The sequence below is a fragment of the Microtus oregoni genome, unplaced genomic scaffold, assembly GCF_018167655.1.
Source record: "Microtus oregoni isolate MIOR12 unplaced genomic scaffold, Mior012 000003F_ref0000135, whole genome shotgun sequence".
Classification (NCBI taxonomy): domain Eukaryota; kingdom Metazoa; phylum Chordata; class Mammalia; order Rodentia; family Cricetidae; genus Microtus; species Microtus oregoni.
The window spans coordinates 20,732,315-20,757,421 of NW_024543062.1; the positions used below are offsets into that span (position 1 = coordinate 20,732,315).

Consider the following 25,107-nt stretch of genomic DNA (forward strand, 5'->3'; position numbering starts at 1 on the left):
TGCACAACTTAGTTAGTGGATACAGCAAAAAAAAAAAAAAAAAAAAAACCACTCAGAACAGTTCCTGACATAGGCATGTAACTGTCAGTGACAGTCAATCTGTCTGCCCGTATTCTACAAAACTCGTATCTCTTCATTCAGATTGAAAGACATTTCATGTTCATTGTAAAAAAGAAAGTTCAAGCCTTCAGACATTCATAGAATAGAACATCCACATCCTACAATGCTGAATTCTGTCCCAAGAAAGACATGGGCCATTATTTGGTCTGTGTGACTCACTCAAATTTACGTACACAGGTTTCGTAGGAAGAGAGAATTATACTATCCATGCTTACTTGGAAATTTGCTTTCTCTCTTACTGCATCTTGGAGACATTGCCATGTTACTGTATAGACAGTTATCTCGTTATTTCCCCCCGTTTGCTGAAAGCGACATTGTGTTCTGGTGTACTGACAAGACATCACTTAACTAACGCCCTATGAACGGACATTTGTATGTTTCCATTTCAAAACATATTTCCATACAAGAGATCCTTTTACTTATGTCTTGGCCTAGCACAGGGCACTACTTCAGGCTTCATTCCTAGACGTCAGAGGGTATAAAATTTAACAGAGGGTGACAAATTGCTTTCCCCGAAGGTTATGCCAATTTACACCCCCACCAGCGGCTGGACGAGCAGGCCTGCTTCCCCGCACTCTCGCCAAGGCTCCGGACCATCCATCACTTTTATCTTCACTAATCCCATTTGTAAAAAGGATGTCTTGCTTTCGTCTGCCTCATCAAGAGAGGCTGCTGAGCATCTGCCCCTACGGTTAGTGGTCTTTTGTAAGCTGCCTTGCTATAGCCTTTCAAACACCTAAAATGCATTTTAAAATTCTTTTTCTGATCCTCATGAGAAGACAATGCTTCCCCAGTTGAACTGTGGCTACCAGACTTATTATTTTTCTAACTCAAGAGATGCCTTACACAAGGGAAGAAGAGGTGGTTATACATTTAATGTGCCCTTTATTTAAATGCTCTATGAACTTGACTTCCAACCTTGATAAGTTATTTCCTATACTTGAGGTTAGCCAAGAGGCCGAGAAGTGATGGCAATTTTTTGTTTTTAATTTTTTTTTGTTATTGTGTGTGTATGACAGGGGTGGTCGGTTCACACATGCCATGTGGACAACTTTGCGGGATCAATTTTTCATACTTGGCCTCGTGTGGCAAGTACTTTTTTACCTGAGGAGCCATTTCCTCCTACCGTATACACTATTTTCTTCTTTTTGATAGATTTATCTCATTTTATTTAAATTATGTAGTATAGTAGGAGGCTGCTTGTTCCATTCCCAGCTGCCCAGACTGGAAATAACCACACAGAAACTGTATTAATTAAATCACTGCTTGGCCAATCACTTAAGTATATTGCTAGCTAGCTCTTACATATAGAATTAACCCATTTTCATTACTTTATATTTTACCACGAGGCTTATTGCCTACTGACAAGGTTCTAGCTGGCAGCTTGCATCTTTCCCCTCTGGCAGATACATGGCATCTCCTGACTCTGCCTCCTTTCTCCCAGCATTCAGTTTAGTTTTCCTGCCTAGCTCTATTTGGCCCTATCACAGGCCAAAGCAGTTTCTTTATTCATTAACAAATAAAAGCAACACATATACAGAAGGACCTCCCACATCCTACTCTCTACTGTGTTGTCCGCTCCACGATGGGGCTTTGTTCACCACCGGGAGGAACACTACCTGGCCCATGGAAGGAATGAACAAATGAATGCAATCAGATGGACAAAACGCCTCTGAGAAGTAGCGGGAGAAGAATCAAACCCACTGGGCATGGCAGCGCATCCCCGTGATCCCAGGACGCAGGAGGCAGAGGCCAGGACTACAGAATGAGACCCTCTCTCAAGATAAAATCAAAACAACAACAACAAAAACCAAGCAACTGGCATGTCTTATTAAATGGTTGGCTTTGGTTTAGGTTTAGTTTCTTTCCTGTGTGGAAAAGGATGGCTGGTTTTGGGACACCAGTGACTTCTGGATTCCAGGGCTGTGTCCTTCAGAGAGACACACGGGCATCAAGCTCCAGGTGCCCTACCTCCCCGGTACCTGGCTTAAAGCAAGGATGCACACTGACATCCTTATTCAGGTATGGCCCCATTGTGTGCTTTTGCTTTTGGGCAAACCTGACTTAGTTTATCCCTTTGAGAAGGGGAAGGGATGAACTGTTACCAGTGTGCGGGGGAGGCTGAGCAATGGGGGTAATAGGGGTGGTGGGCACATCAGCGGGCTGAGTCATGGGGGTGGCCGGCCCACCAGCGGCTGCCCCGATACGCACCTGCACATCTTCGTGGTGGAGTTGAAAAGCTTCACTTTGTAGCAGCTGTTGCAGATGAGTAGGAAGAGCTCTTTGGTGAGCGGCGGGTACCAGATCATGCAGGTGGGGTAGGTCCCCTGGTCGGTCCGGTGGATGTCCAGGACTGCCAGGTGGTCTTTGTAGCTCTTCATGAGATTGTACTCTATCTGCAGAGAACAGGAGCTCATGAAAATCCAGCTCAGTGATCCTCATCTTCCTAACATTGAGACCCCTTAAAACAGTCCACCATGTTGTGCTGACCCCCAACTATCAAATTATCCTCGTTGCTACCTCATAGCTATAATTTTGCTACTACTGTTATGAATCACCATGAAAATATCTGTGTTTTCTGATGGACTTAGACCCCTGTGAAAGGGCGGTTCAAGTACCCCCCAGGTTGAGAACCGCTTACCCAGCTGGCTGAGGCACTTCAAGCCTTGGGTGTTGACCTGCATGGTAACTGGCTGGGTCTCTAACGGAAGTTCCCAGACCCCACACGGCATGCTGCCTTCACCAAGCAACTCCCAGCAAGCAGGGTGACTCAACACCCTGCACCATCACACCTGTGGCCCCCCAAAGATCTGCAGTGCTGTGTCTCTTCGCACACAGACCCCATGAGCAGGCTATGAGTCACAGGTATTCGGCGTGGCCTCTCCAGGAACGCACAGCCAAGAAGTGGTGGAGCAAAGATTTAAGTCTCAGTCAAGGGAGCCCAACCCTGAACCTTTGCCTTGTCCCTTTCGTTATCTTAGGAACTAACTCAAGCCTAAATCTCAGCACTCGACGGTCCCTGATTACCAGTCGGCTCCTACTGGCCACAGGTGGTCCAGATGAAGTAAAGAGAAGCAAGGAAGGCCTGGAGAAAGGAGGGGGAAGGAGGGCCAGGCGGGACAACGGAAGCAGGGGCGGGTGGTGGTTTGCCCGGTTGGTAAGGGTTGACCTGATAAGATCACCCACTGTCCCTGCTGCTCTGGTTAGTTTTTGTCAACTTGATACAAAATAGTCTCACCTGGGGAGAGGGACCCCCACTTAAGGAACTGCCTCCATCAGATTAGCCTGAGGCCATGACCACGGGCCAGTAGGCCTGGGCTGTATGAGAAAGTAACTGAGCAAGCCATGGAGAGCAAGCCAGTAAGCAGCATTCCTCCACCGTCTCTGCTTCAGTTCCTGCCTCAGTTTCCCTGAATGAGGGACTGTGAGCTATAAACTCTTTTCTTCCCCGAGCTGGTTTTGCTCAGAGTTTTATCACAGCAATGGAAAGCAAATAAGAATGCCCAGCTGTGTCTGCCCCGTCCCCTTCCTACTGCTTTCCCGTGAAATCACAGTCGCACCCTGACCCCTGGATGCTGAGGAGGTATTAGTGTCAGTTTTCCCAGCACTCGCTGGGGAGTGAAGGCAGCTGCATCTTCTATCCTGTGTGGGACACACCCTCCCTCTGCCCACCTCTGCTTCAGGACATGAGTCATGGAGCCATCGCTTCCGAGATGCCAACAAGGAGAAGTCTGTGATGCTTCACCACAGCCATTTTCCCAACATGCTGCAGGTGGGGTTTGCACAAGGTGGTAAGGATGGAACAGGCAGGATGGGGCGGGGGTGGGGTGGGGGAGACTCATGGCCCTGGGGATCAGCAAACCGAAATGAATGTCTCACCAGGAACCTGTCTTTCCCGAGGCTCAGCAGCCTGGGCTCATTGCTGTCCAGATGAACCCCGAACAGGAGGCTTCGGATGCTGTTATGATGGGAACGGAGTCTCGCCAGGTACTCCCAGACCCTTTGTCCGTTTTTGACCACCACCATATACACAGCTACGGTGAAACTGACATCCTAAGGGGGCAAGAGCATAAGTTGTCCCTTGAGTTTTGGAACTAAGAATTATCATCGTGGTTTTCAGACTTGTTGGCCTTCAGAGTATCTTATCCAAATAAATCTCAGCACAGCAGAACAAGTAGGAAGAGCAGCCCAGGTGACTGAGGTTCCTGGTGTGAAGGGGGAGGGAGTACAGTGTGGCACCAACCCCACTCTTCTGTCCATGTTCTTACACCGTTCCTCAGGGAAAGCCAAGAGCCTGACTCTTTCCGCCTTTGTCCTCCCTACCCTTTGTCTAGCTACAGAAAATAAAAAAGGTCTGATACAGGCCAGAGCGGCAGAGAGCAGCCAGCAGGTGTCTCCTGCCCATGTTGGGTGCCAGGCCAGCTCTGATCCTTGCCAGTGTGTGTGTTCCAGCCAGAGGCCAGGCTGCCTGTGGGTAAAATGTCAGAAGGAGGTGGCCCCATGAGGACTCTCCTCCTCATACCAGGGGACAGCCAGAACCACTTTCCTGAGATCACATGCCCTCATCACAGCAGGAAAGACCAGAATCCAAAACCCTAAGGAGGCCGCCTTGTCAAAATGAGTGAGGATGAAGGGTGGTATACAGAGAGATGGGGGCCAAGAAACACAACAGCCAGCCCCTGGGTCTCGGGGCCCCAGAAAAATGATAGCCAGTCCCTGGGTCTCAGGGCCCCAGAAAAACGATAGCCAGTCCCTAGGTCTCAGGATCCCAGAAACATGACAGCCAGCCCCTGGGTCTCCGGGTCCCAGAAACATGACAGTCAGTCCCTGTGGCTGCAGAATCCAAGTCTGAAAGTTCTGAGGCCTTGCTCCTGTCTGCTTGAGAAGTCCTTCTACCTCACCAATCTTTCCCCTTGTCTTTATATCACAGCTTGACTGGGATGTAAGCCCCACTTTCCTCAAGCTCCTCGCCCCTTTGTTCGTAAAAGGCCCTGAGCGGAGGGAAGAACTCACAGCAGTAGCCATGTAATTGGAATCGTGCGAGAAGCTGACATGCGAGATGCTAGTTCTGGAATATTTGAAGGGCTCTGGACTTTCATTCTCTAAAGACATCGCGTCAAGAATATAAACTGTCCCCTCGGTGAATCCAGCTCCAAGCAGGGCTCCTGAAAAGACAAGCCCACGAACGATGATGGAAAAGGACTTCCTTCATCCCAAGAGAGTCCCGTGCAAGCTTTTCTCGACAGCAATAAGCAAGAGGAAAAACCGCCACAAGAAAAAAGGGAAGAGAAACACCTTGGGAAGGGTACTAGACCGAGGAGAGGGATAACTGGCTGGTGACAGACCAGGGCACAGCCCCTGTGGGTACCTTCGGGGTTGTAGCTCAGACTCTGCACTCCAAGCCCCTTCTCGAAGGTCCTGCTGAACAGATACACCTTCTTCTCGTAGTCCCACACCTTGATCATCCCACAGACACTCCCGACCGCGATGAGGGGTTGGTACGGGTGGCAGGAGATGGCATAGACGGCATCCCTGGGCTCCACAAAGAGCTTCTCGAGTTTGGTGCCATCTGCCGTCATGTGGTACACGGTAGCATCAAATGTTCCGATAATAAAATTCCTGTTTGCCAAGGAGAGACCCGACAGGATCAGCGTTTGCAGGGACCGGCCACGCCAACCATTCTGCTTCTAACTGCATACGGGCCGCCTTTGTCGTCTATGATTTGGTGACATTATTAACCCAACATCTCTAAAAATATACCACCAACATCTAACAGCCTCCATTTGCAAGTGAAAAAAGCCCACTTTCCCACATGTAAATTGAGTCATTAAGTATGCAGATGGACAGTCAGTTGTACAATTAGCTAATCTACACATGCAAATATTCATTTGTGTATGCAAATATGGAGTTGGGTGCGCACATACAGATGTGCCTGTAAAGACTGCAAGGGCAATTAAGCAGACTCATGGATAATTCAGTCTTGAAATGTTATGGCTACTAATTACCCAATGCCTTTAACCTCAGTGGCTAGGACGAGCTCAGCTCCAAGAAATGAGACTACCCCATGGCCAAGGACTCCAGGACAACAGAGATGAGAAGTCAGGGATAGGGCCATCCAGCTTCTGGCTTCTACATGGTAAAGTCTTTAACTAATTAAAAAAAAAATCTCCAGGGCAACACAGAGAAACCCTGTCTGGAAAACAAAACAAAGCCAAGCCTAGTGGTGGTGTTCACCTTTGATTCCAGCACTCCAGAGGCAGAGGAAACAGATCTCTGTGTTCCAGGCCAGCCTGGTCTACAGAGTGCATCTCCGGCTAGTCCGGGGTACACAGTGAAACCCTGTCTTGAAAAACCAAAACAAAAGACTCCAACACTGATCGCAATGAACCAAGGAGAGACAGCTGTAAAACTAGTAAGGCGAACTCGCCCAATTCTGTGTCCTAGGAACAAGAGGAACATCCACGGCACCGCACACAAACTGAAAGGGGACATCAGTCATTTTTGGCCATGACCAGACTCGTTATCAACTCACCTGACGACGAAAAGGTCACCTTTTAACGTGCAGTCTGTGGGGAAGCTGGATTTCTCTGTAGGTGGACTGGCTGGGTTCTTGGAAAAGGACAGCGTCCTTATGGCACCTAGTTTGAAGTTACTGTACCAGTTGACAACAGACAGGGTGTGATCGTAGAACTTAATGCTACCCTTAACATCACCTGTGACGATGTAGCTGGAATAGAGAAGAACAACAGCACTGATGGCAAGAGCCCTTTACTGAACATTTGATTGCACAAGGCTCTAGCCCCTGGATGTTGCCATGATCCACTCAACGGTGGCCAGTGAGGTTTCTTTTCCTGTCACCCCACTTTATAGCTAAATCTCCAAGGCTAAAGAGAAGACACCTGCTCAAAGCCTAGGGTTGCCAGACACAGTGGATACCCTGCACAGTGGGTTCTATTAATCTGAATCTTGGGTAAACGTACATAGTCCCAAATGTTGTCTATGAATGTTTGTTTACATTTAAAGGGGATATGCTATAGAGATTTGCATTGGTGTGGATCTTGCTTTAGGGATACAAATTTAAGGTCAATTTTGTTACACTGTGTATATATATTTCTGCTCTTGATTAAGGAATTGTGTTTGTGCAGCTCATTTAAAAATGTAATGTAGTGCTGTGGGGCAACGGTCTGGACCCTGCCATTTGTATTTTAAATAAATGCGGAATGGCCAGGAGCCAGGCAGCAAGTATAGGTGGGGCAACCAGGCAGGAAGTAGAGGCGGGGCAACAAGAATGCTGGGAAGAGGGAATGCAGTCTGTAGTCATGACCCAGCCTCAGAGGAAGCAGGATGTGACTGCCTCACCAAAAAAGGTAACAAGCTACATGGCTAACTCAGACAAGAATTATGGGCTAATGTAAGTTATAAGAGTTAGTAAATAAAAAGCCTGAGCTAGGGGCTGGAGAGATGGCTCAACGGTTAAGAACATTGCCTGCTCTTCCAAAGGTCCTGAGTTCAATTCCCAGCAACCACATGGTGGCTCGCAACCACATGGTGGCTCACAACTATCTGTAATGAGGTCCAGTGCCCTCTTCTGGCCTGTAGGCATACATACAGACAGAATATTGTATACATAATAAATAAATAAATTTAAAAAAGAAGCCTGAGCTAATAGGCCAATCAGTTTATAACTAATGTAGACCTCTGTGTGATTCTTTGGGACTTAACAACTGTGGGAACCAGGCAGGACAGAAACCTCAGACAACAATGTATAATTAAGAAATATAGGTTAATAAATAATCATCTACAATAGTCAAGCTTGTAGTCATGTTAGTTAAATTTTCTAGATGTACAGAGATGTATTTCAGATAGATAGGTATTCTTCAAACCTTTCAAAACCTACAGAATATGGCATTTAAAATGTTTTAATAACTTAGGACTTTTCATGACAATGAGACATGTCTGCTCCTGGCAAAAGCAAAAGATGGGCACTGAAGAGGCTCCTTATGGAGTTTGCTGGCCATTTGGGCAAGAAACTGCTCTTGCCTAAACTGCTTGGTGATCTGGGCATGCAGGACCCACAGAGAAATGACTGCTAAACTTGTCTAAAGGTGAGATGATCCTTCAGGGTGCCTACTTCATGCTAGATATTCTGCAGGACACAGAAGAAAGTGACTGACAAGCTGCCAATATAGGCAGAACTGTCTTTGAAATTTCTGTGAAAAATTTCAGATGAAAAAGTCTGCCAGATACTATGGGCCTGTAGACTGAAGATGAATGTAATATAAATATTGTAACTATAATTCTTGCTTGATACCCATTTTATTATATGTAATTTTACTATGTTAAAGTTAAAATCTTCCTTTTCATTTAAACAGAAAAGGGGAGGTGATGTGGGATTCCCATCTGTATGGTGTGAATATCATTGGTTAATAAAGGAACTGCTTTGGGCCTATAGCAGAGTTAGGCAGGGAAAACTAAATGGAATGCTGGGAGAAAGGAGGCAGAGTCAGAGAGAAGCCATGGAGCCTCCGCCAGAGACAGACGTGCTGAAACTTTGCTGGTAGGCCACTACCTCGTGGCGATGCACAGATGAATGGAGATGGGTTAAATTAATATGTAAGAGTTAGCCAATAAGAAGCTAGAGCTAATGGTCCAAGCAGTGATTTAAATAATACAGTTTCTGTGTGATTATTTCAGTTCTGGGTGGCTGGGACGAACAAGCAGCCCCCTGCAACACACTTGCACCTAGCTGGGCTCCATGGTTAGAGTACATAGGAGCCTGGTGTGCCTAAAGAAAATGGCATGTCCTCTCAAACACTCTTCTGGCTCCAAGATCAGCCCCTTACCACAGTGGAGACAGTGACTTACAGTCACTGCCAGCTGACCACAGATGACAATGGAGAATAATCAAATACCCCCTCCCCCATCATACAGGCTAGGCAGTGGGATTCGTTAGAACTATGAAGCCACCACCGGGTCACCACAAGCAAAGGCAGTGCTGGGGGGGGGGGGAATGGCTTTTATTTCTAGTCCTCCAATCCATCCCAAGAGAGATCTTTTATTTTCTAAGACCTTTAAAAAACAATCTAATCACGGGCAGGTGGGGGGAGAGATTCTTCTCAGATGTTATGCAGAATGATTAAATGAGATTTCCGATTAATAAGCCAGGCCAGGTGGGCAGAGTAATTGGCAAGGATTGCTTCTACTGCCCTCTGCTGGGCAGAAGCGGAAAACTCACCCCATGTTTGTAGGGCCCTTCTCCCCTTGGCTAGAGTTCCTTAATAAGGGAGAAGGGAACCCAGGCCTGGGTCTCAAAGGCTCTAACCCCATCTCGCATTCCTTTTGTAAAGGCTCCCCAGGATGCCAGGACTGCCCGGCGCCCTGCACTGAGTGGTGCAGACGAGAGTTAATGGGCACAGTGAAGACTGACTGTACAGTGACTCCAGCCACAGGGCAGGTTCTTGTCCTAAAGAAATTTTCTCACACTTCCGGGAACTTCTCTAACACACTAAAGATAGCTGCTTTTTACCTAGGGCTCCCCGTGTGCTAAGGAGCGGACATGTAGTCCTCATGAAATGACTGGGGGCTGAGTGAAGAGTCACAAGTGTGCAGACCAAGGACAACTTCTCACCTCCCCCTCTACAGGTTCCAGGGACTGCACTCAGACCGACAGGGTGTTGGGTCCCCTGGAGAACCAAACTCAGGTCTCCAGCAAGAGCAGCAAGTGCTCTTAATGGCTGAGCCCCTCTCGTGATAGAGGAAGGTCATTGGTTAATTAAATAAAGAAACTGCTTGCCCTGATAGGTTAGAACATAGGTGGGTGGAGTAAACAGAACAGAATGCTGGGAGGAAGAGGAAGTGAGCTCAGAGACGCCATGCTCCCCTCTCCCGGGCAGACTCGATATCTCTGCTCTCTGAGGCACTCTCGATGAAGCTCCAACCCAGGATGGACATAGGCTAGAATCTTCCCGGTAAGCGCACCTTGGGGTGCTACACACCTTATTAGAAATGGGTTAGTCCAGGTGCGAGAGTTAGCCGAGAAGGGGCTAGATATAATGGGCCAAGCAGTGTTTAAAAGAATACAGTGTCCGTGTAATTATTTTGGGGCATAAGCTAGCAGGCGGCCGGGGTGCTGGGGACGCAGCCCCGCCGCTCCCATTACTACACTCTCGAGCCCCTTGAGGTATTTTCTGACATTTAAAGCATGAAATTTGGGGCTCTGAAACATGTTTCATTAGCACAGAAGAAAAGGAGTCATTTCTCGTGTCCTAACACAGAAGATTTTTAAACATAATGTGTGCCCGTGAGATTTTTAAAAGTCTCATTAGGGGCCGGGAGTGGTGGTGCATGCCTTTAGTTCCAGCTCTTCAGGGGGAAGAGGCAAAAGAAAGCAGACCTTGTGAGTTCCAGGACAGCATAGTCTACACAGTGAATTCCAAGCTAGCCAGGGTTACTCAATGAGACCCTATAAAAAATAGTAAGGAAGAAATCATAATAAAATAAAATCCTGTTAGTGCATGTAGCAAGCAAGAACCTGTTCCTGGGGATGGTGGTGGCATTTGCCTTTAATCCCAGCACTCGGGAGGCAAAGGCAGGTGGATCTCTGTGAGCTTGAGGCCAGCCTCAAACTATGAGTCTACAGAGAGAGTTCTAGGACAGCCAGGGCTGTAGACAGAGAAACCCTGTCTCAAAAACAAAACAAAAAGGAACCCATTTCTATGCTGAACCTCAAGTGCTCATTTCTTCTGCTGAGAGACAACCAATACTCTAGGTAGCTACAACTCTCCCTGGAAGCAGTGTGCATCTATGATGATGTATACACAAAGGGTCTAACAGAGAACTCGGACACTTAAGGAGAGAGCTGGGAGAATAGTCTTCCCCCAGGGAAGAAGCCCCCAACTGGCTGTCTAATCCCAAGTGTTCAACCCTGAAATCATATGCATACAAGCAACACTGTATGGACTGTGTAGGTTGCAGCTAATTATTTAGGAATATATGTGTGTGTGTGTGTATGTGTTGTATATTTTATATATTTAATATGTGGCAACAATTTTAGAAAACAGTTCATGAATTGGGAAAAGGGCAAGGGGGTACATAGGAGGGGTTAGTGGGAAGATGATGCAATTATATTTTAATTACAAATACATGTGTACATAAACCAGAGGTCTACAATACATGCGGGATCACACCAGGATCTCCTCCAATTGGCTCCTTACTTGTCGACTGTGGTGAGGACGGTGATGCCTTCCTTCTGTAAATGGACCAGTTTTCGAGGCTTGATGAAGGGAAAGGCCGACACGGAGGAAGATGGGGGGTAGTGTATATCCCAGACAACAAGCTTCCCTTCCTTCGTGGCCGAAAGTATTTGTGCTAACTTCAAGTGAAAGACAGACTGGCTAAATTTTCCCACGAGTTTGTTGAACGTCTGTGTTTCAAAGACAGGTTGTAAGTTAGTGTTACTTATAAACTGCAGGTTCTGAGTTACATGTATCAGTGCGGCGTTTTATAACATCAGGATGAAAATACAGTGAGACGAAAAAGAAATGACTGAACCCGTGGCTAACTAGCTCCGGACCTTCTGCAGGTTCGCTGAAGGTTATGGGCTGTGCTCACATACACGGTGAAACATGACCCAAAAATGGCTGATTGCTGCTCCTACCTGCCCAGCTTCTCTTGTGGAGGCTGTTAAATACATAGTCTGTCATGAACAGAAGCATGCTCTGGGTGAAAAATACAAAGTAATTATACCTGATGTCCTTTGACTGCAAGGTATTGTCTTAGCAGAAGAAACTCTTCTGGCCCTTAGCATAAGAATACTTTGGTAAGAGCCGGGCGGTGGTGGCGCACGCCTTTAATCCCAGCACTCGAGAGGCAGAGGCAGGCGGATCTCTGTGAGTTCGAGACCAGCCTGGTCTACAAGAGATAGTTCCAGGACAGGCTCCAAAACCACATAGAAACCCTGCCTTGAAAAACCAAAAAAAAAAAAACAAAAAAAAACAACAAAAAAAAATACTTTGGTAAGACCACCTATTCAATGTATGCTTTGTTAGATAAACAAGGCATTTAGCCCTGTCTTTCTTATACAATGTTTCAGAGAGAAAATATGGAAGGAGGGCTGGAGAGATGGCTCAGAGGGTAGGAGCACATACTGCTCTTCCAGGGGACCTGAGTTCAGTTCCCAACACCCATGCTGGACAGCTCACAGCCTCCTGTGAGTCCAGCTCTGGGGAAACTGATACCTTGGATTCCAAAGGCGCCAACACTCCCAGGCACACAACCCCCACCCTCCACACATGCACATGCTTAATTTTAAAATAAAATCGATAGTGATATTCTATTTATGTTTTTTTTTTTTTGATTTTCGAGACAGGGTTTCTCCGTAGCTTTTTGGTTCCTGTCCTGGAACTAGCTCTTGTAGACCAGGCTGGCCTCGAACTCACAAAGATCCGCCTGCCTCTGCCTCCCAAGTGCTGGGATTAAAGGCGTGCGCCACCACCGCCCGGTTTCTATTTATGTTTTGATAAATAAAGCTTTCCTGACAATCGGAGGGTAAATAAAACTAAGCCACTAGAGGTCAAGCAGTGGCGTCACACACCTTTAATCCCAGGATTTGAGAGACAAAGGCAGCCGGACCTCTGTGAGTTCAAGGCCACTCTGAGACACACCTTTAATTCCAGCACTAGAGGGAAGGACAGGAAGAGACAAAGGCTCAGGCTGCAGTCGCCCAGCCTTGGTAGAGTAAGACTTCTTTATAGTGGCTTGGCTGTTTTGCTTTTCTGATCTTCAGCTTGAACCCCAGTATCTGACTCTGGGTTTCTATTACTTGTGCTATATTAGTACCCAATGTTTGGGGTGCAAATTCACGAAAAAGCCATCAGCACAGGCCAGGGCTGCATGTGGGGTTCCAGCCCCACCCGGCTAGGCTTTCTTTTCTTTTGTCCCTAAGCCTCTGGGTGAGTTTGGGATTCTTCTGTTCTGGCTTTCAGGCAGCCCCCTCAACACATGTGCTTTTTCCAGACAGACCCCTGTGTATTTTTCTGACAGCCAGCTCTCTTTCTCCAGCGTGCATTGTGGGCTCTCCCTGAACACCCCCTTCTTGGGCTGCTGCCAAACTAGGTAGCTGCCATGAAATCTGGTCAGGCTTTTACTGTTCTATGCAGTGGCGATCAGCCTCACATCTTCATCAACATTGTCAGTAGATTTCGTAAAACAATTGGGAATTCTTAAAGGGAGGAATTAGTTAAAAAGAGAGCGTTTTTCCCACATTAAAAAATGGGAAAAACCATTACAATGGAGAGGGATAAAATGATAATATGCTAGACAGTTTGAAAATAGAACAATCAGATAGAGAATATCTAATAGATGGGATTTATATAATGCCAATTGTAAACATTATCACTTTATCATTTTTGTCTTATCACTAAAAAAAGTTGGTTAATCTGAGTGCTAAGATACAGGCCTTAGAAAAACAGATCACAGGTCACAGAGATATTCAAATCCAGACAGAGGAATTTAATGGAGAGCCAATTACAGCACTGCATTATAAAAATAGAGAAGAACAGCCTGAGGCTTTCAGACAACCAACTTTAATATATCCAGTAACCTTACAAGAATTGCCAAATGGCAGAGGCTCTGTTACAGCTAACTGGACTCCTGTGCCAATGTTAGATTTAAGTAGATTCAAGGAAGCAATATGGCATGCATTCACCTTTTGTGAAGCTAATGTTAAACTTCTGGTCAGTTTGTAATAGAATTATACTGGATAGAAGAATTTGTTAAAGGTGTTTTAGAGCCTGGTCCACAATTATAATGGAGTACCTGGTTCAGAGAAGAGGCTAAGATTATTGAACAATGGAGTAAAACTAGAAGTAGGGAAACCTCCCAAGATCAAATTCTTGGAGAAGGAGATTATGCTACTATGCATATATATGCATAATATATATATATGCTGTATGTGATGACCACACCCTGGATTTATGACACACAGCAGCTTGGGACAGAACTGGAGAAATAGTAAAGAAAATTGAGTCATTTACTAAAAACATACATGGGCCAAAGAAAGCCTTTGCAGATTTCTTACAAAGATCGACTTCAGCAGTAAATAGAACGATAGCAAATTCAGAAGTTAGACAAATAATAATTGAATCTCCGGCTTTTGAAAATGTTAGTTCTTTATGCAAAAGGAAAATTAGGCCGTTAAAGGCACGGTCAGCACCTCTGGAGGAATTGATCCGAGATACAATTAATATTGAATCTCGTGAACATGCTGAGGCATGAATAGGAGAGGTGATTTTAAAACTGTGACATTCTAAAAGGTATTTTAGACAGGGCATTCCTAGGAACAATGTTTTTTTCAAAGAATAATCCATTCAAATGCCTCTCCCTTCTGGATTATGTGGAAAGTGTGACAAAGGCAGGAATTGGACTAATGAATATAGGTCAATGAGGAATATTCATGGTAATCCTTTGCCTCAGGAAACTCCATGTGGGACCTCCTGCAGGTCCCTATGCCAAATCTGGTTCAGTCATTTCCTGCCATCATAGAGGAAACTCCTTCCATGAGCAATTAAGGAACCTAATGCATATTGTGTGCAACCATACTGCTCTGGATAATAGAGAAGCTATAGAAGAGAGAACAAAAAATTCAGAAGAAACCGTAAAACAAGTATTTTGGCAAACATTTATAAATGAACAAAGACCAAAATTAAAAATACAAATAAATGACATTGTCATTGAAGTTCTGGTAGACACAGGTGTGGATGTAACAATAATTTCATCAGAATTTTGGCACACAAATTGGCCTCTTCAGGATGCAAATGTTTTTTTTTTTTCGAGACAGGGTTTCTCTGTGGCTTTGGAGCCTGTCCTGGAACTAGCTCTGTAGACCAGGCTGGTCTCGAACTCACAGAGATCCACCTGCCTCTGCCTCCCAAGTGCTGGGATTAAAGGCGTGCGCCACCATCGTCCGGCTCAGGATGCAAATGTTCAGTCTTTAGGGATCAGAACTTTATCTCAGGTAAAGCAGAGCTTGAGATAGGTTGAATGTATAGGGCCAGAGGGTCAGAGAGAAATATTAAAACCATATGTAGCTAATATAGCAAAGAATTTATGGAGACATAACTTGTTACAGCAATGGAATACTCAGATTAACATTTCCCCAATCTTAGAAACAAATCATAAATTAACATATATTTCTGGGAAAAATATTATAAGATATTATAAAGAATAGTCACCAACCATTCCGGGTTATACAAAAACAGGGCACAACAGCCGCTGATATTTCAAAGGCACCAACAGCTTTACCTTTAAATGGTTGATAGACAAACCTGTATGAGCAAGCAATGACCTTTAACAATAGAGAAACAGAAGGCTTTAGAACAGCAGGTACAGGAGGAACTAGATGCTTACCATATTGAAGAATCAATCAACTAGCCCTTGGAATGCTCCTATATTTGCTGTTAAAATGAAATCTGGAAAATGGAGAATGGTGACAGATCTAAGAGCTGTTAATAAGGTGATTCAGCCAATAGGCTCTCTACAGTCTGGCATTCCTTTGCCCTCTCTATTGCCTAAAGGATGGCCCTTATGGGCATTGATCTAAAAGATTACTTCCTCATTAGACCTTTACAAGAAAAAGACAGAGAAAAATTGCCTTCACAGTGCCTACTTATAATAATTCTCAGACTGCTAAAAGATAGCAATGGAAGATTCTCCCACAGGGCATGATAAATAGCCCCAACCTATACAATATTTTGTAAGTCAGCCATGGAAATGATATTTAAGAAATTTCCTGAATCTATAGTTTACTATTACATGGGCAGCATTTTGCTATCTGATTCAAATGTAGATACTTTAGAAAGAATGTTTGAAGAAGTAAAGAAAAATTTTGCCTTTTGGAAGATTACAAATTGTTCCTGAAAAAGTACAAAGAGGAGATTCTATTAATTATTTTGGCTATAAAATAGGTTTACAAAAAATTAGGCCCCCAAAAGTACAAATTAGAAGAGATTGATTGAAGACTCTTAATGACTTCCAAAGATTGCTAAGAGAGATTTTCAATCTACAGCCCACTATAGGGATAGGTCCTGATGACCTGATTAATTTAAACAAAACCTTAGATGGTGACAAGGACTTAAATAGTCCCAGGGAATTTTCAACTGAAGCGTAGAGAGTATTGATTTTGAAGAGAAATTACAGAAGGCACATGTGGATCATATGGATTTGAATCTTAACAGCATTCTGGTGATATTATCCTCCAAACATTTCCCTACAGGAATTTTAATGTAGAATGAATATATTATCTTAGGTTGGAAATTTTACCACATAAAGCAAGTAAAAAATTAAAAACTTATGTGGAAAAGGTCTCTGAGTTAATTCTAAAAGGAAAATTGAGACTTTATCAATTAGCAGAAACAGACCCAACAGAAATTATACTACCTTTTACTAATGATGAAAATGATGAAATTATGGTAAGAAAGTGACCCCTGGCAAAGAGCTTGTAGTAATTTTTTGGAAGAGATTAACAACAACTATCCCAAAAGCAAAAAAGTTCAATGTATAAACAGAATTAACTTCCTCACATTGTACAGGACACACTAACAATTGGAATCCCAACATTCTATACTGTTATAAATAAATCAGGAAAGGCAGATTACAAATCAGAAAATTTAAGCAGAACAAAACCCTTATGATTCTGTCCAAAAATCAGAATTATATGCTATTCTCATGGTATTAACGTGCTGTAGGAAATCCTTCTGCCAGTAGCCTTTAAGTTACCCGCCCACTTGGGCATGGCCTCTTATACTATAAATGCCAATGTAAAGCACATGCTCCCTCTCTCTTCTGGCTGCGGGATTCAGTTGCTATTCCCCATTTGAGCAGAGGACTGTGATCTGTGAGTCTACCCCTAAGCAAATAACCCTTTATTATACTCAATTCTGAGCTAGTGAGGGATTTCTTTTTAGCATCCATCTTCATCTGACACCCAACATGGTGCATCCCAACTCCCCAAATACCAGGAGGACTGGTCCAAAAACCCCAAACAGTCCACGGCCCAGAAAGTCTCCCATCCCTGCCTGCCTGGCTTGTTTGTTTTTCTTTTTGTAAAACCCCAGCCACAGCAGAGCTAAGTGCGTAGTGACTTGGAAATTTCCCAAGCTCATGCACATTTTTCCCACCACTGCTGCATTCCCTGTTGGACAGCAACATGTGCAGCTTTCAGTTTGTGCTCCCTGTTCGTGAGTTCTGGGCTCCTTGCTCCGTGTATGGAGTTGATTTGATTGCTTTTGGTTTGTCAAGCAAAGCATACTTGTCAGTATTTGACCAGCACCAAGGCAGAAGGCCAAAGCTGCACAGGAATGTTCATGCTGCCACTGGTTGTACCACTGGTTGCCACTCTGCAACTGCAGTTCCGGCTGGACAATAAAGATTATTACACCTAAAACACCTATTACACTGGATCTCATAACACTGGTAACTATTTGATTAATTAATAAATCAATAAACTTGAAAGCTATATAATGGCAGAAAACATTTGCATGCAAAATTTTAATAATCTTTTTGCTGATACTGTGGATTGTACTGCAAGGCTTATATGGCTATTGTGATACATCCATTTATTGGATATTGGGACTCAGTTTATTTCTGTATATTATGCTTTAGGACAATGATCTTTTATCCTGTTACTTGTATTATTATTAATAAAAAGTTGATTGGCCAGTAGCCAGGCAGGAAGTATAGGCTGGATGACCAGGCAGGAAGTAGAGGGAGGGCAACAAGAACAGGAGAGTTCTGGGAAGAGTAAAGACTCAGTCTGCAGTAGTGACCCAGATGCAGAGAAAGCAAGATGAGACTGCCTCACTAATAAAGGTACCAAGCTATGTGGCTAACACAGACAAGAATTATGGGTTAAGATGTAAGATACAAAAGTTAATAAGAAGCCTGAGCTAGTAGGCCAACCACTTTATAATTAATGTATTTCTTTGGGATTGAACAGCTGTGGGACCAGGCAAAGCAGAAACTTCTGTCAATGATATTATGTCCTTTAGAAAATGGTTTGATAACAGAGCTAAGAATGAGTCACTTTTGGAAATGATACAGTCTTTACAGACTAAAAATGAACAGCTAGCTGACAGGATTAATACCATAGAAAATCAAAAGTTACCTGAAAAATTAATACTATTGAAAAGGATAACCTCAATTTGACAAACAAAATTCAATCCATGTCAATGGGTGCTGAGAAATTATCTGAAAGAATTCATACTGTTGAATATATGAAAATCAAAATTTGTTAAAAAGTTAGGATAAGTTAGCAGATAGAGTATCTCTCCAGGAAGGCAATCTGCACACTATCCAAATAATGTCCAAGGATAAGATGTTATCTTTAAAGGAAAAACTTCAGACCTTGGAATCACATGTGCAGAATGAGGACCAGAGATTAGGTGCCTCAATGAAATCACTAGAAATATATACAGGTCAGGAGATTCTGGCTTTATAAAAGACAGTACTAAAAAGATTTGAAATGGTTGAGGAAATTATTGGAGCTGATGAGCAGGGAAAGAAGATACAAGGACAGGATTTAACATTACCAGTAGCTGTCAGAGATGATTTACCCAGGGTTTTAACTTCCTACCCTGAAATCAACTCTGACAAAGCATCAAGTTCTAAATGCCCAAAAGGATCCAAAGAAGGTTGATGGACACGTTTAGGAATGAATGATTTAAAAGAAATTAAGCAAGAAATTGTAACTTACAGCTTGCATTTCGCATTTGTTAGGGAGATGGTAAAGACATTGGGGTCTAGCAATAAGGCTACTCCACACAACTGGCTTCAATTAGTTTCAGCAGCCCTGGAAGATGGGCTCCAACTGCTGTGTAAAGGTTATTTGTGAGAAGAGGCAAAAATTTTAGAACAACAGGGGAAAGCAAAAGGACTTGAGACTTCCCAAGATCAAATTCTTGGCGAGGGCACTTATACTGACCCACAGGCTCAAGCTCTTTTCAATGAACAAATCTTGTCCCTGTGCCACAAAGCAGCCTTAAATGCTTGGGACAGGATTTGTGACCAGGAAAACGAATTGAATCATATACCAGGGTTAAAAGGGCCAGAGAACACCCTTTAGTGATTTTTACAAGATTAAATAAGGCTGTACAAATAGGAGTAACAGACCCAGATTCTAGATGAGTACTTATTGAATCTCTGGCTTTTGAAAATGCCAACTTAGAATACAAAAAGATACTTGGGCCGTTAAAGGTTAGATCAGTACCAATGAATGAATGGATCCTGCATACAATGAATATTGAGATATTTGACTATAATACTGAATCTCGGGTAGGAGAAGCATTTTTTCAAAGGCATGAGGAAACATCAAAATGCCAAATATTTTAATTGTGATAGAATAGGACATCTGGGAGGGAATTGTAGACAAGGAATTTATAGAAATAATGTCTCCTCTGGGAATGGCAAAAATAAAAGGTATCTACCTTCTGGATTATGTAGAAAGTATGGCAAAGGCCAACATCGGACCAATGAATGCAGATCAACAAAAGACAGACAAGGCAACCCAATACCATCAAGAAACTCCTTGGGGGACCTCTCACAGGCCCCTAAGTCAAAAGTGGTGCGGTCATTTCCAGTCACTGTGAAGGACATGTCTCACCAGGAAAATTAAAAAATCTAGATCCTTCTATAAAAAAACATACTGTTCTGGATGATAGAACAAACATGGAGGATGAATCAAAAATTCAAATAAGAAGTAGGAAATGTATATTCTGGCAGACTTCTATAAATGATCAAAGACCAAAGCTAAGAGTGCATATAAATCAGGTTCTTTAAACACCTAGAGACTGTATTTTGCATAGATAGGTAATCTTCAACCACTTCAAAGAGCTGTAGTATGTGGCATCTAAATAACTTAGGGTTCTGTTGATGTGATACACAATTGTTCCTGGTAGCACTGATCTATTCCTGAGAGAACATTGAGCACTGAAGACACTCCACTTGGAGCTTGTTTTTTTCTTGTCAAAAATGGCCTTTGGGCAAGGAACTGCCCATATATCAACCACTGACAAAATGTATGCTGTCTGGACAGGACAAGCAGGATACAAGAAAAAAGAGAGTCAAATCTTGCTAAGACAGGATAAGACGGTTTTGAAAATTTTCCTGCCTCTGAAAATGGTCTGTCAGTTACTCTAGGCCTTAGCCAAAGTTGGTTGCTCCAATGTTGCAAACGAGACTTTGGGTGATTTCCCAGATAGCCAGCTGTCTCTGTCATTTGTTGCATATTTTTGAAGTTACTTGATTGCACTTCCTGATTACTCAAACAATATTATTTCCCTTCTCAGATCTTCAATGGGGTTGAAGACTAGATAGTCACAGTTACTTTCCTCTCATGACTCGGCCAAGTTATTTATAATACAACACTTAGACTCCTTAGGATTGGATAATTGTTGAAACATTTATCACATGTTTCTTACTTGATATTGTTTATGCTGGTTGTAATTCTAATTTTTATACTTGATATTTGTTCTTATTATATATAATTTTGTATTAGGCATAGAAGTTTTGTATTTAAACAAAAGGGAGAGGTGCTGTAGAAAATCCTTCAGCCTTTAAGTTACCTGCCCACTTGGGCATGGTCTCTTATACTATTTATGCTGATGTAAAGCACACTCTCTCTCTTCCAGCTGCAGGATTCGGTTGCTGTTCCCCATTTGAGCAGAGGAGTGTGATCTGTGAGTCTACCCCTAAATAAATAACCCTTTATTATATTTAATTCTGAGCTCTAATGTGGAATTTCTTTTTAGTGTCCATCTTCACTAAAGGATTTTAAAGAACCACTCAACATAGTTACCAATTCACAATATGCAGAAAGAGTTGTTTTGCATATTGAAATGACCAGATTTATACCAGATGATACAGAATTGACTTCACTATTTATTCAGTTACAAGATACAATCAGGAATAGAAGTCATCATATATATATATCACAACCTATCCCATACATGTCTGCCAGGTTCTCTAGCACAAGTTAATGCAGAAATCAATCAATTATTGGTTGGAAGTGTGCTGAAGGCCTCAGAATTTCATAAGAAAACATCATATCAATAGCGAAGATTTTAAAAAAAAGACTTTTTCCATCATGCAGCAATAAACCAAAGAAATTATAAGGAAATGTCCTACTTGTTCTTTATACAACTAAACAGTACTACCTGCAGGAAATAACCCAAAGGGTACTTAAAGGGATGAAATCTGGCAGATGGATGTGTTCCATTTTGTAGAATTTGGAAAACTAAAATATGTACGTCTATTGATACCTATTCAGGTTTTCAATGGACAACTGCTTTGAGTTCGAAAAAGGCTGATTTGGTAATCATATATTTGCTAGAAGTTATGATCATCATAAGTATACCTGTACCAATAAACACAGATAATGCTCCAGAAGCATAAGTCTCTAAGAAAATAAAACAGTTTTTTTGCTTATTATAATATAAAGCATATTACACACAATCATACAGGGCAGGCAGTTATAGAAAGATCAAATAAAATTCTAAAGGATATGTTAAATAAACAGAAAGGTATGATAAATAACCCCATGTTGACTGAGGTTTCCGTCCCACCCAGTCCCGCAGCCATTTAGTTCCAAAGAAACAGAGGTCTACAATAATTATAAACTGGTTGGCCTAGTAGCTCAGGCTTTCTTATTAACTAATTCTTACATCTTAAATTAGTCCATAATTCTTGTCTGTGTTAGCCACATTGCTTAATACCTTTTTATCAGCAAGGCATTCTCATCTTGTTTCCTCTGTGTCTAGGTGACGACTGCAGACTGAGTCTTTCCTCTTCCCAGAATTCCCCTGTTCTCACCACCCCACCTCTACTTCCTGCTTGGCTACAGGTCAATCAGTGTTTTATTAAAATAATACAAGTGACAGGGTACAAGACCATTGTCCCACAGCACCCCCAGAAATAGATCGCATAACGCTTTATTAACTTTGAATTTTCTAAATGCTAATGAGAAAGGAACAACAGCTGGGAAGAGACATTGGATAATAGAAAAAAACTACAGAATTAAATCAGCCAATATACTTTAAATATGTACTGACCTCAGAATGGAAACCACGGCATGTGTCATGTTGAGAAAGGTGTTTTGCTTTTGTTTTTATTGGAGAAGAAAAGCTATGGATATTATCAAAATTGATAAAGATTACATTTGAACAAGAGACTTCTTTTAATTAGAAAAGATGACAGTTCATTAAGAACTATGGCCATTTAATCTGAACTAACCTATAAAACTAACAATGTTTTTCATTTGATCTTAACTTTCCAAAAGAAAATCTCCCCAAAATTAGAGCTGGGGAAGGGTTTTGTTTCTGCCTTTAGAGGAGAATAAAGGTATCCAGCTAAAGAATCTGAAGATCACTGGACAAAATGAGACATCTGAAGAAAAAGGACAAATCATCCAGAAAAAGTGTCCCAAGAAAAGGAGTAATTAGTCTATTGGTATATCACATTTCCATCAGGATAAAATTTCATAAATCTTCCCAAAAGTTTGTTTCTGTTGTTTTCTACAGACATGTAATGCAAATAATCCTTTTTGTAGTCCCAGTCCAACTAAAGATTAAAGCTGGCTTTGGAGTTGGAGTGTGGCTCTCTCCTTCTCTAAACCCAAACATGTTCATTAAAGTGAAATCCAAAATCTCTGCCATAGTCAGAAGAGCCACTTGATATTGGACAGAAGAAAAACAAATATTTATGGACTCCTTTATTACCACTAATCTCATAAATCTTTGGTTTTATATTGACTCTTTAACAGTTTTTCTTAAGGTATGAGATTTATCATAAATATATATATATATAAACACTTTTTGTCATGATATTAGTGATCATATAGAGTACTAACTAATTCTAGATAAAGGTTTCATCAACCTTCATGTACATGATTTCAAGTTTTAGTCTCTATCGGTTTTCTGCAGTGAACCATGAGCACACCTAATGGTGATCTTTGAAGTCTCCATATGGAGCCCTACAACAATAATTCCTCCAGGACTAAGATAACATCACTAAACTGCAAAAAACCACCTAAAGATTTACTTTTGGACTACAAACTGCTCAGAACAATTTTGAGGTGGCTAGCTGAGATGATTTAGTCTAACAGACTACTCCAGCCAGGACTTGAGACAAGTCCTGCATTTTCCCATTATGCAGAGACTGGACAACAAGTGATAAAGCTACCTCTCCAGGACTTGACAATTGACCCCAAATTTTCTTTTCAGGATCCCCAAAGACACTGTCACCTCCAGACAGCAGAAATTTAAAAATATGATGCCCACATTCCCAAAAGGTGGGGTAGATGGTTTTTGGTAGTTCAATGGGCTATGGATTTGTCATTGTTTAAGGGGATTAGTTACAAGTTGTTATTGGTAATGGTCAGGAAAAAAGCTAAACAAAGAAAATTAGAGTCAAGATTCTTGAGAAGAGAAAAGGGGGATAAAGATATGATAAGATAAAAAGGTAGATTATTGAATCTACTTTTAAAAAACAACTACTAGTTTTAAATATGTTACACTAGATTGGACTTTTGTGTGTTGTATACAAATTTTGTATATTGATGCAAATTTGAGACTAATTTTGTTAAAATAGACTGTACATACATTTCTAATCTTGTTCAAGGCATTGTACCTATACAACTCATTTAACAGTATAATGTAAATTTCTAGTCCTTGAAAGTTATTATTACCAATTGTTTAGGATAATAAGGAAATGCAGGTTAGTAATTAGTCACCTATTACAATTGAACTTGTAGTCACATTAGGTATGTTTTCAAGGTCAAACAGAGATATGTTTTAAACAGACAGGTCATCATCAAACACTTCAGAGATCTACAGAAAATGGCATTTAAGATGTTTAATAACATAGGTTCTTTTTTCTTTCTTTATGACAATACAACACATCTGCTCCTGACAGCACCAATCTACTTCAGAGATGATGATCAGCAAAGAAATTTCATATGGAGTTTGCTTTCTTTGTGGCAAAAGTAAGTCATGGAGCAATAAAATGCCCTTGCCTCAACTTCTGACAGTATGCTGTCCTAATGGGACAAGCAGGACACAGAAGAGAGTGACTGCCAAACCTTACCAGACAAGTCCTTCAAAAACCCTGTTTCATAGAAAAGTCTGTCAGATATTCTAGGCCTGTAGGCTGAAGATGGATGCCTCAACATTGCAGAGAAACTCTGGGTGACTGTCCAGGTAGCCTGCTGTTTCTGTCGTTTCTCACAGTTTTTGGAAGTCACTTGCTTGCACTTCCTGCTTACTCAGTTAATTTTCCTTTGTGAGTCTCTGAAGGAGTTGAAGACTAGAGAGTTACAGTTTTCCTTGTTTTACCAGATGCAGAAATCAAGTTAAGATAGAAAGTAAATTAGGTACAAGACTTTGGACTCACCAAGGCAGGATAGATACGGAGTATTTTCTCTGAATTTGTCAAATGCAAATGAATTAGAGATTGTTGATATATTTATTGCCTGTATATAATGTATATAGTTATTTTACTTACTGTATATAGTTTTTCTTATATTAGTTACTCTTTTTAAATTTTAGACACAAAGGGGAAATATGGTGATATTTTATTCACGTTTTAACAAGTAAAGTTTGCCTGAAGATCAGAAGGTAAAACTAAGCCACTAGAGGCCGGGCAGTGGTGTCACACACCTTTAATCCCAGGATTTGGGAGACAGAGGCAGATGGATCTCTGTGAGTTCAAGGCCACCCTGGGCTACACAAGATCAATGCAGAAACAGATCCAAATGGTGGCAGCTCACACCTTTAACCCCAGCACTAGAGGGGACTATAAGACAGGAGGAGACAAAGGCTCAGGCTGCATTTGCCCAGCCTTAGTAGAGGTAAGGCTTCTCTAGTGGCTTGGCTGTTTTGCTTTTCTGATCTTCAGCTTGAACCCCAATATCTGTCTCTGAGTTTTTATTATCCATGCTAC

The 25,107-nt window shown here is 42.2% G+C and overlaps 1 protein-coding gene across 1 annotated transcript in view; it reads right to left on the bottom strand.

The window, feature by feature from the left end:
• Positions 1-25,107, bottom strand: part of Cfap251 (cilia and flagella associated protein 251) — a 91,611-nt gene that overhangs the window by 35,477 nt on the left and 31,027 nt on the right. Inside the window, exons 10-15 of the mRNA XM_041648821.1 lie at positions 11,334-11,542; positions 6,653-6,847; positions 5,489-5,739; positions 5,134-5,285; positions 4,000-4,173; positions 2,332-2,516 (exon numbers count right to left, since the gene is read on the bottom strand). Of these exons, the coding sequence (XP_041504755.1) occupies positions 2,332-2,516; positions 4,000-4,173; positions 5,134-5,285; positions 5,489-5,739; positions 6,653-6,847; positions 11,334-11,542 (1,166 nt within the window). The remainder of the gene's footprint in view (positions 1-2,331; positions 2,517-3,999; positions 4,174-5,133; positions 5,286-5,488; positions 5,740-6,652; positions 6,848-11,333; positions 11,543-25,107) is intronic.